Source organism: Eleutherodactylus coqui, chromosome 2 (assembly GCF_035609145.1).
Source record: "Eleutherodactylus coqui strain aEleCoq1 chromosome 2, aEleCoq1.hap1, whole genome shotgun sequence".
Classification (NCBI taxonomy): domain Eukaryota; kingdom Metazoa; phylum Chordata; class Amphibia; order Anura; family Eleutherodactylidae; genus Eleutherodactylus; species Eleutherodactylus coqui.
Window position 1 is genome coordinate 20,595,374 of NC_089838.1, and position 12,256 is coordinate 20,607,629.

Here is a 12,256-nt window from a genome sequence, read left to right on the forward strand (position 1 = left end):
ATTACCCTTAGCGAGTACCTGCCCGCTCGAGAGAAAAGGTTCGGGTGCCGGCGCGTATGACAGGTGAGTTGCGGCAATGAACAGTGGGAGTGGAGGGAGAGAGAGAGGGAGAGATCTCCCCTCCGCTCCCCGCCCGCCGCCGGCAGCCGAACCTTTTCTCTCGAGCGGGCAGGTACTCGCTAAGGGCAATGCTCGCTTGAGCAATTGCCCTTAGCGAGTATGCTCGCTCATCACTAGTTCTGATACCTTCTGCTCTCCTCCTCCATTGCAAAAGGTTGGCAATCCCTTCTCTCTTTGTATCCCATACCCTATCAGTCAGTATTACACATGGCCGCTGGTTGCAGTTATTTAGTGAAATAGCATGTCCACCTTCTGTAAGTAAATAAGTGAACCCTAGAGTGTGTTAAAAATGCATTAGAAGGGAAGGCACTGCAGTTTCTTCCACCTGCGCTCGTTAGCAATATATTAGTAATATCTCCATCGTCTAACTTGGGAAGAGAATCTCCGAGAGGGGTTTAATCTCATTCACCGCCTCGGGCCTCTACTAAGTACTTCTCTGCAGTGAATCGCAGGTCAAAGCCTTGCAAGAAGCACATGTGATTCTGATGCAGAGCGGATATCGGGCGGCCGTCCTCTGTGCACGCCGCCGTTCTGCACTTGTCCTCTGACCTGAATGACAGATTATGGAACCCAACGACGTTACGAATCTGCCAATTCAAATGCCACCAGTGCAAAAAGTAACAGGCATGAAGCGATCCATGGAGCTAGAATATATGACGGCGCTTGGCCGCACTGTTACCGCTAACTTACTAATGAAATATTCGCTTTTGATGGAGCCGGAATATTCTTTGTATGGAACAGGAGGCAATCCAAAAATTCCAAAAATTTGGAATTGTAGTAATCGTACTGACATACAGAATAAAACTGTTATTCTTGTTGCAATGTGTACACCGTATAAACAAGACGCGCCCAAAGATGGCGAAATTGCATTTTTTTCCCCCTATTTCATTCCACTTAGAATATTTTTCACGGTTTTCAGTGCATTATATGCTACAATAGATAGTACCATTAAAAAATACAACTCGTCCCGCAAAAAAAAAACAAGCCTTCAGACCGCTACGGATTCGGGCTGTGCATGTCCAGTATTCTATGGGCCGTCATGTAATACCACATTAAGCCTCTAGTGGCCACTCACTGCAGTGCAAATTCCCTGGGCTTCTGCTGGCAAAATACGCCGGGGGTCTCGGGACCCGGACCCACATCCACCAGCCACTTTGTTACAGAGAGGCGTACAGTACATTAAAGGGGTTGTCTGTGATCAGACAATCGTATTAATTAACATTTAGGTGAAGTTAGGCTTTAAGAAAATAATTAAATAACCTGCAGCTGTATTTCTACCAGCAAATGACCACTAATTAACGTCGCCGTCACCATCATTTAACGCTGGAACGCAGGAGGCTGCAAGTTAGAATAATAAAGTACTACAACATCGACAGCGCCGGTAATGTACGATGAGCGCTACTGGTTAATTAGCAATTACGTAAAATGCTTTATAGCGGGCAGAGAAAGGTTTTTGGATAATTACTTCCTACCTGTAGTTGGAGGGCCGAGTCATCAGGGTGGACCCGGGTAATAGAAAAGCCATATTACATTAGAAATCCTAATACACACCACAGTGTGCAGAATGTACTTACTACATGTTAGGACACCCATTAAGGGTCCTTTAACAAGGGGCCGACCGTCATCCCAGCAATTGATAGGTAGTTTTACATAGTCCAATCATTGTTCAGCAGTTAATCATGTCTCTCGCTCCCCTCATTGGTCCTCCGTCTCCGCTTTGACGTCCCTTTAAATTCGGAGCCGGTCTACAAACAAGCTGCTGCAGCGAATGATGGCGCTCACACCAGCACCGCCGCTGATTCAAACAGCTGATCAGTGGGGATCCCCAGGGGTGGACCGTTAATCAACCACTAATGACCTATCCCGAGGACCTACTGATAGGTCTTCAGTAGTTTGGTCTTGGGAAACCCCTTTAAAGGACTCATACCTTTTTTACAAGACATTTATTCCCTATCGAAAGCCTAGAGGGAATAAGTGTTTTAATTGCTGTAGATCCAAACACCACGGGGACAACCAACGATCTTGAGATCTGGGCAATCCCTGAATGCCCCATGTGAATGGAGCAGTGGTATGCATACATGGCCACCACTCCATTTACTGCTATGGAACAGAAGGAGACTGCAGAGTGCATCAATCTCCATTCATTCCGTAGATGTGATTGGATCAGCGGTCAAGCCTGTGCACCCAATTTTGGTTTGCGTTTATTTAGAAAGAAAAATCCAAAATTTTGAAAAAATTGGCATTAGTAGAGCTTTCTTGCTGTGATTGACTATCGAGAGAAAAGGTTCGGCTGCCGGCGGCAGGCAGGGAGTGGCGGGGAAAGCGGGGAGGAACAGAGGGGAGATCTCTCTCTCCCTCCCCCCCACCCCCTGCTCCCCCTGCTCACTGCCGCAACTCGCCTGTCACGCGCGCCGGCAGCCGAACCTTTTCTCTCAAGCGGGCAGGTACTCGCTAAGGGCAATGCTCGCTTGAGCAATTGCCCTTAGCGAGTATGCTCGCTCATCTCTAGCTGTCACAGCTATCACATGGCTAGGGGCCCATGCTGATTGGCTTCCAGGCAGCAATGTGGTTTGAGCTGTCATTAGACTCTCACATGTCAAGAGTTCATGTACAGCGTTGAGGCTCTACAGGGATTCTCTGCAAGGACCTTTTAAAAGATCCCTGCAGAAATAGATGAGGACTGCCTGTACGTTTTATAGTCTATAGGGGGTCCTGAAGAGGTTGTCCCACTTCTTGCCGTTTCACTCCTTTATATAGTCCAGTGGCCAGGGCTAGTACTATAGACTCAGCCTTACAGTCGTGAATGGAAATCAGCCTGCAGTACCAACCTGGGCCACTACACAATGTATAGAGCTGTCTGCTTCCTGCTGCAAAACACCTTGACAGCCCACTATATAATGGTAACACCACCTTAAAGTGTTTGAATACAACTAGAAACAGCATCATTTCTTGTGGTATTGTGACTCATATGGCACTGAGCTGCAATAGCAGCCACAACTCATAAACAAGAGGTGGCGCTGTTTCTAGGAAGAAAAAAAAAAAATCAGATCTCACACAGCTGATTCTGTTTACTCTCTTGCCATTTGCTTCCCTTTGTTCAGTGCCTTTCAGGAGCCGACTAATGCCGAGGATGGGGTGTATTATGCTGGAAGAGAGGAAGTTGTTGGCAGCCGGGAGATCAGTTTACTCCAAGATGAGTTTCATTGTAATTTGTCCACTTTCTCAGGCTAAGTAGCATCACATTAGAGAAGCATCTTTCATCAAGGCCTATTGTGTTGCCGAATCTGTTGGCCAGGGAAGAGCAGAGATAGCGATGAGTTCCCATTCCATGACTATATGACTCTGTACAAACGGGTTTATAGGGCGCCGGGATCTGTTACCGCAGCGGAGGGGTAGAACCTCTTAACGCTAAGTGGGGGGCTGTTGTTAAGGCTTGCAGATCATTTAAAATCAGATATGCGTACGATCGAGAGAACGGCGCCGCCAGAAGATCGCGTTTACTTCATCTTGACATTAAAGGGGTTGTCTCGCGGCAGCAAGTGGGTCTATACACTTCTGTATGGCCATATTAATGCACTTTGTAATATACATCGTGCATTAAATATGAGCCATACAGAAGTTATTCACTTACCTGCTCCGTTGCTAGCGTCCTCGTCTCCATGGTTCCGTCTAAATTCGCTGGCAGCTTGCTTTTTTAGACGCGCTTGCGCAGTCCGGTCTTCTCCTTTCAGCACGAGCCGCTTCAGCCTGCTAGCCGCTACAGCTCTTCTGCGCATGCGCAGACGAGCTGTCACTGCTCGGGAGCGCGCTGGAGCGGCCATTCTGTACCATCCTCTGTTAGAGGAAGGTGCAGAGCCGCCCAGCTGTCCCGAGAAGCCGCCCAGCTGTCCCGCCCTCCTGCCGCCCAGGTAAGTGATGGGCCGGGGGTGATGTGTCACTAACAGGTGAAGGTCCCGGGCCACAGCGCTAGGTTCCAGGGCCCAGCGCTAGGTTCCAGGGCCCAGCGCTGGGTTCCGGGGCCCAGCGCTGGGCTCCGGGGCCTAGCGCTGGGCTGAGGGGACTGCCGCTGGGCCGAGGGGCCTTCGTCTGTTGTCAGGGTCTAGCGCGGGGGAGCCAGGGTCCAAGCGCGGGGGAGCCGGGGTCTAGCGTGGGGGGGCCGAGGCCTAGCGCCGGTTACCTGCTGCCTGGCGGTGGGTGACTGTATGCCGTGGTCAGCCGCGTTCAATCCCGGGGTCCGGTCGGCGGCTGCGGGGCGTCTTGTCGTCAGGGAGACACAGCTGGTAGCGTCTCGGGAGCGCGCACGTCGGGCTACAGCAAGCGAAGGGAAAAGAGCCGGCGGCCATTTTGGGAAAATTTTTATAAGTTGCTGAAACGCTGGAACTGTAAGTACAAACCAGCTAGAAAAGTCATTTACATGGGTGATTAGTAATGTATGCTTAATTAGGGGGACTGGGCAAAAAAAAAATTCACTGCTTCCTCGAGACAACCCCTTTAAATATTAAACTAGGTCACAGTTTTTGAGTTGGATTTTCAGTTTTAGGGCATGTTCACATGTAGCAGAAACAGTGTGGACCAAAATCTGCATCAGAACCGCGCCAAAAATCACAACACTGGGGCGGATTTGGACCCCGTTTTTGATACGAATCCGCTGCAGATCTACGTCAAAATCTGCACCAATGGTTCACACTGGGGTATGGTAGCAGGTCACACGTATCTGACTGTCAGATGGGAGTCGGGGGGGGGGGGGGGGGGGTCACAACCTGAAGATCCTTTGTAATAACCCTGTATAGTGTATTGGGTTTGTCATATTTACGGGTCCTTATAACGGCGATTAGGTCCGCTACGTGGGTAATGTTAAGGTTTGGCAACTTAGGCCATTTTTTCTTGCTAGAAGGGTTCCAAAGAAATATTGTAATCTGATGAAATGGGGCTGCACTTCTGAGACCCCCAATCATCATATATGTGGGAACCTAGTAATAAACGTCCTGTGTATTCTACAGCACCCACGGAAGACTAAGCATTGCAAAGAACGTACTGAAGTCAAGAGCGGTCTGTGGAATACACTTGTGTAAAACCAAAAATCATCAAGCGCCTTGGAGATGTCACTTTCCTGTAAAACTCTGCATGTTGTGGTGTAGTTAAATGAACGCTCTTACCCCTGAGGCCCTAAAAGTGGTTCCTCCTTGGCCTATAAGAGGCTCTCGGAGGCTCCTTGTGTGTAGTGACCTCCTCTTCTGCTTATGTAGAGCTTGTTGACCACTAGACGCCTCTACGACGCAGAGAAGAGATTTCTCCCCGCACTAGAGCCCACATGTATCACATCTTGTATCCAAGCTAAAACTGGGACGACAGGGTACTAGAGCCTCCATGCCTGCCTGTATCACATCTTGTATCCAAGATAGAGGCGATACAACAGGGTACTAGATCCTCCATGCCTGCCCGTATCACATCTTGTTTTCAATCTAAGGGCAGTACAACAGGGTACTAGAGCCTCCATGCCTGCCTGTATCACATCTTGTATCCAAGCTAGGGGCAGTACAACAGGGTACTAGAGCCTTCATGCCCACCCGTATCAGATCTTGTATACAAGCCAGAGGCAGTGAAGCAGGGTACTAGAGCCTCCATGCCCGCCAGTATCACATCTTGTATCCAAGCTAAGGGCAGTACAACAGGGTGCTAGAGCCTCCATGCCCACCTGTATCACATCTTGTATCCAAGCTATAGGCGATACAACAGGGTACTAGAGCCTCCATGCCCGCCTGTATCACATCTTGTATCCAAGCTAAGGGCAGTACAACAGGGTACTAGAGCCTCCATGCCCACCTGTATCACATCTTGTATCCAAGCTATAGGCGATACAACAGGGTACTAGAGCCTCCACGCCAGCCTGTATCACATCTTGTATCCAAGCTAAGGGCAGTACAACAGGGTACTAGAGCCTCCATGCCCACCCGTATCACATCTTGTATCCAAGCTAGAGGCGGTACAACAGGGTACTAGAGCCCCCATGCCCGCCTGTATCACATCTTGTATCCAAGCTAAGGGCAGTACAACAGGGTACTAGAGCCTCCATGCCTGCCTGTATCACATCTTGTATCCAAGCTAGAGGTGGTACAGCAGGGTAGTAGAGCCTCCATGATCACTTGTATCACATCTTGTATCCAAGCTAGAGGTGGGACAGCAGGGTACTAGAGCCTCTTTTCAAGGGGTCAGTTCTACACAATAACTTCTCCTTTTGCTCTGATACTGTAATCACTTCTCTATACCAACTTACAATCACGCAGAGAGTGGGATTCCCCTCCGCCGACTTCTATGGCAGCGATCCTGCTGACAATGGGTGTACATGCAGCTGCCAGGGTCCCATAGATGCTTATTATAGGAGGTTTTTCTTTATTGTCCCTTTTCTCTCCAGATGATTGATGAAGGTCCCACGTTACGGCTTTCCCTCTATGGACTCCGAATGTCCTAATCGGATGTTTGACAACAATTTTTTGTAATGCGGACAAGCACTTTGCAGAGAAGTAGAGTAGGGAGTGCGTGCGCCCGGCGAGCGGAGAGAACGCAGCTTACCTTATACTGGGCTGCTGTCACGGCAAAGTGAGTTTCCTTATTAGTGCCACGATTAGTGTTTTCTTATTCATGTCGCTGCTGCATTTCGGTCTCTGCGGTCTCGTTATGTGACCCGTCTCATGCTGGGCTGACATTTACAGTAATGGTTTATTATTCATCTTAACAACACAAGCGCAGACCGCCACGCTGCTATTAAGACCTTGATGTGAGCGCACGTTGCTGCTGTAAGCCGGCGCGTGTGGGATGCAAGTCTGCTGGTGTTTACAGGGTTAACTGGAAGACTTTACCTATGACTAATTGGCATATAGGGACCTAGGGACCTTCTAATGTAAACTTCTGACAAACTTAACCCTTTCCAATCCACTGTCTGACGTCTGAAGACATTATGATTTAAGACTGTACAGCTCTGATGTTGGCAGACGTCCGTCGGGGTTCTCTTACTGTATATTGCCAGCCTCTCTGCTGTCGGAGTCTTTCCAACGTGTCACCTCATGCAGTACTGGCTTTAGCCAGCAGATAGCGCCGTTGTATAACAGCAGAAATAGAGTAAGCCCCCTAGGAAAACCAGGATACAAATAGGATTGGAAAGGGTTAACAGCTTTTAGGTTTCTGGAAATAAAGAATCTTGAAATGTGGCACTACGACGGGAGGCGAGTAGAGTGGGCAGCCACCTAGCGCCTTGTTTGGGGATGAACAAAAGTGCCTTTAAAGAGGTTGTCTGATTGCTGGATAACCCCTTTTTAATAGGACCTCATTGGGTAATGTCTATTTTTTTGGAATTTGACTTCGGTCTAGGAATACCCCTTTTAATATTACAGGCCAAGGTTCTATTCGTTTCAATGGGAACTTTGCCTGCAATAACAAGCCTGGCCACTGCAGTGGGAACGGAGCTGTCCGCTTCCTGCACACATTATTAACTCTAGGGAACAGCTGATCGTGGGGGTCTCCGGGAAACTATTGATTGCCCATCCTGCACGTAGGTCATCGATAGTTTACAACTGGACAGCCCCTTCAAAGGTAATTTTATGGGCTTGAAATGGTGTGAAATAATTTCTCCTCTCCTATTTCACAAGCTCCCGGTTTAGTGCTGAAGCCCTGATTCTTCCATAGCCACGGAAGCCCGTGAATGGCTGAGCAGTCGCATGCACTGCATGTGGCTGCCCGTCAGCAGCTTCCGAGTGGCTGACGCTCCAACACTGGATGGGGAGCCGCTGGTACAGGAAAGTATACATTTTTTTCCTTTTATTTTACGCAATTTCCAAAGCGTTTGATACTGCGCCGCATAACAGGTTGGTATATAAGATGAGGATGCTTGGTCTGGGCGAGAATCTGTTTAAGGGGGTAAGTAACTGGTCAGTGATAGAAAGCAGAGGGGGGTTATAAATGGTACATAGTCTGGGTCAGCGTTACTAGTGGGGTACCACAGGGGGCAGTATTGGAGGGGTCACTATTACCATTGGGGCACCACAGGGGGCAGTATTGGGCTTTATTCTTCTTCTTATATTTATTAATGACCTGGTAGAAGGATTGTGCAGTAAAATATCCATATTTGCAGATGATACAAAATTATGTAAAGTAATTAACTCAAGAGGACAGAATGCGGTTGCAAGTAGTTCTGGATGAGTTGGGGCAGAAAAGTGGCAAATGAGGTTTAGTACTGCTACATGTAAGGTTCTGCACACGGGCAAAGGAAATACATGTCACCATTACACCCTAAATGGGAAACCACTGGGAACACTGACATGGAGAAGGACTTGGGGGTTTTAGTTAATTTAATTGCAGCAATCAATGTCAGGCAGCTGCTGCCAAGGCAAATAGGATCATGGATGCTTCAAGAGAGATCTAGGGGCGCATGATGAGAACATTGTTCTTCTCTACAAGTCACCAGTCAGACCACACATGGAATATCGTGGACAGTTTTGGGCACCGGTACTCAAGAAGGACGTATCAGAGCTTGAGGGGGTACAAAGGCGGGTAACTAAAGTAATAAACAGAATGGGCGGACTACAATACCCAGAGAGGTTATCAAAATTGGGATTATTTAGTTTAGAAAAGACGGCTGAGGGGCGACCTAATAACTATGTATAAATATATCAGGGGACAATACAGAGATCTCTCCCATCATCTGTTTATACCCGGGACTGTGACTGTAACAAGGGGGCGCCCTCTATGTCTAGAGGGCAGAAGGTTTTATCACCAACACAGAAGTCATGTAACCCCTCCCCTCTAGGGGGTATGGGACCTTTGCACCAATGATGTTCATTGGGACATGTAGCTCCACCCATAAGGGCGGGATAGCAATAGTCCACATAATCAAATCCTCCTTGACGTAATGACGCAGGGCAAGTCACGTGACTGGGTCTGCTCACATGACCGCGGCTAACAGATGACCAAGACACTACGAGTATAGGACATGGTGCCCCTAGAGTAGACTTCATTGATGTAAGCCAAACTATGAATGAATGTTCCTTCTTATACAGATCTGGCTGCACACATTCTTTTAGTACTTGATGGAGGATTTGATTACGTGGACTATTGCTATCCCGCCCTTATGGGTGGAGCTACATGTCCCAATGAACATCATTGGTGCAAAGGTCCCATACCCCCTAGAGGGGAGGGGTTACATGACTATATTAAGCTCACAAAGACACAGCGCTGGTCATTAGCCGCCGGCCTACCGCTGAGGCTGGTGCTGCTACTTTATTTATTTTGTTCCTGATTTATTGGGGGAAATTGGGTCATTTTATATTGTTACCTAGTGTTAGGATCGTCTACCTCCCGCTCCCCTGGCTTATATCTTCACACTTAGGAGTTCATTTTTTAAGGTCTTCATTTTTTGACCTTTTTAGGGTTCCTGATGAGGCTACTCCATTCGTAGCTGAAACGCGTCGAACCTTTTGAAACCCTTTTTTGAAAATTGAACGTCTTTCTTGATCTCCCGAATTAAGGAACTTGTTTATCTAGATCGGTTTTCCTCTGGTTGATGTCTTTACCAGTAGTGTATTGGCCCCCAGTCACCCAGGCGATATTGTTTAAGGTGGCGCTGGACCATTTGCCCTCTGACCTTTTGTCACCCAAGTGACATAACTCAAGGAGACGCTGGACCATTTGTCCTTTTGCTACGATCTGGATTATAGCTTCCTAAAGAAGTTCCTCAGCCGTAGTCACCCGTATATGTTCAAACAGTGTGACGCATTAGACTGCCGCGCTCTGTTAAGAGAATCGTGTATCAGAACCGAGATCACCAGCTCCTATTTTTTGACTACGATTCTAGCGGCTGTCTTTATGCATAAGGGATAGGAACAACATTCTTATTAAGAAACCCGGGTTGTCCACGGCATATATACTTAATTTTCGACGCCGAGGATAACTGGTTTCATTCTTGACCTCTTTTGGCAAAAGAACCTGGTCCTATATATGGTTCTTTAAATAATTCCACCTTCCCCCCCTTCTATGATGGGGGTCGTGATTGGAATTATATGTGTTTGTTAGTCTGTGTCTAAGGAACTGACCTATCCTCAAGAAGGTCCTCGATGTGAGATCGGTGGGGGTCCGCCCCTTGGGTCCCCTGATCAGTAGTTTGAGGAGGCTGCAGGACTCAGGCGAGCGCCACTGCTGCTTAGGCCTGTGATGTCACCTTGATAGGTCTAATGGCTTAACAGCAGCTCAGGCTTGTTCAAGTGAATGTGATTGATGTGCTAGATCCGGCACAGCCGCTATGAGAGATGGTGCTGTTACGGGTATGCAGTCAAGTGGATGCAGCGCTTACCTGAGCATTGTGCTGCTTCATACATCTTAATCTACTGGGGTCCTGAGCAGCAGCCCCCCACCAATCCTATATTGATGACCTGTCCTAAGGATAGCTCATTAATGTTGGAGTCCCAATGAACCCCTTTAAATGAATGTAATACATGGATGGACAGGCTGGGTTTGCCAGAAACTCTTTCTGTTAGCAGCTCTCTACTCTGCCCCCCATTCAAACACTCTCTGGGTCCCCATCGGTCTCCAATCGTATAGCTCGAGCAGTGACTTGTCGACACGACGTGTGACAGCTATAGCCACTAGCTATAGGCATGATGTAATGACATCATTGTTATCACCGCTGCAGCAGTCATTTAATTTCATCGTATTGTTGCTATAACTAGGTGAGCAGAAAACAACGATGGGCCCGGGAAGATTTGATACGGGAGTTTGAGGAGATTCGCAAGGTGAGCATTACTCCTTTCATTATATAGCATTTTAAGCCCTTTTGGGACTGGGTCTGAACGTAATGTTAATATGCTGTGTGGACTCACTGATCGTATATTGATGATCAGTATTTTAGTCCCATCTCCTATTTTAAGGAGAACTACTTTGGAGGACCCAACATTGTAATGCTCCATTTCTCCTGCAGAGGTGCTGTAAGAGAATTAAACTAATCAGTTTATCGCTGGGGATCCGACCGACCTGCTTTTTGGGTAGTGTGCTTAAAAAGATCTTGTGAACAGCCAATTCTAATCTTCCGCTTTTCTCTTGAGTTGAACATGATTAATCTTCGTTACTTGTGCAGATACTTGCTCAGTTTTGTCATAACGTCTCAATGCAACAAAACCCACTTGACCCGAAGCGAAAAAAGAATTCTTTCTATTCCGCGCCTGTGTTTAGACAGGTTTAGTTGACGTAGATACTATTGATTTATCTGTACTCCGCTTTGAAAGTCTTCGGGAACAGGTTTCATTTCTAAGACAAGCCAGTGTTCTAGATATCCCAAGGTGACGTTTCCCTAGTCGAGAACGTGAAGATGTTTCATCAGTCAGCTTGAAGTCGCACGTATGAAGCTCTGACGGCTGATTACATATCGTACTTCAAGAGAATCTCACATATTGAACATGTGGAGACGGCAGATGGTATATGAATGCTCTTTGTATGGATGTCTTGGAGATGTGTGCACTATAAAATACCATTAATTCCAACATCCTGATAGGTTCCAGATTATCGGATGGCCATATGAAATGGGGAAAACGCACTCGGAATGGTAGAGGCACAGCCCAAAATGAAGTATGAGCTCAATACTTTTTGTTCTTCTTTCTGTTGAGTCTTGTGGAGTTCCTGGCGCAGTAAATCAGCTACAGAATAGTAGAAGTAGATGATTTGTTTCGGGCGGGCCAAGTCAAAGTTCTGACCTTAAGAAAGAAGCTGTGTATCAGACTGAGAACCTTCTTTATGTGCAAAACATAATTAAGAACTCTGCTTGTCCCCCTGTAGGCGGAATATTTACGGGCTGCAGCCAGCCTTTGTCGTCCTGTAAACAGGCTGCTGCAGCAGCCAGTGACGGAGCTCAGCGATCCTCGCTGCAGCCTGTGAGCAATACGCCATGGGTGTACAGCATGTGGCCCACAATGCCATTCTATGGGTCCCAATCATCTGATCACAGAAATATATATGCGTGGCCGCTCACATGTAGTTTCCATGTCAGGGTGAAGAGTGGCACATAGGGCAACAAGAATGGACAACTACTAAGGGTGCTCCGTGTAGCCATGTCTGGGCCCCCTATATATTAGGAAGATGAAGTCTCTTGATTCGTTTG

At 47.6% G+C, this 12,256-nt stretch overlaps 1 protein-coding gene across 2 annotated transcripts in view; it reads left to right on the top strand.

Annotated features, from left to right (window-relative positions):
- GALNT10 (polypeptide N-acetylgalactosaminyltransferase 10) overlaps positions 1 to 12,256 on the top strand; it is a 137,283-nt gene that overhangs the window by 58,678 nt on the left and 66,349 nt on the right. The window contains exon 2 of one of the 2 annotated variants that reach the window (XM_066590449.1): positions 10,836 to 10,898. The exons of the other annotated variant lie outside the window; for it this stretch is intronic. Within the exon in view, the coding sequence (XP_066446546.1) occupies positions 10,836 to 10,898 (63 nt within the window). The remainder of the gene's footprint in view (positions 1 to 10,835; positions 10,899 to 12,256) is intronic. 2 annotated transcript variants of the gene reach the window in all.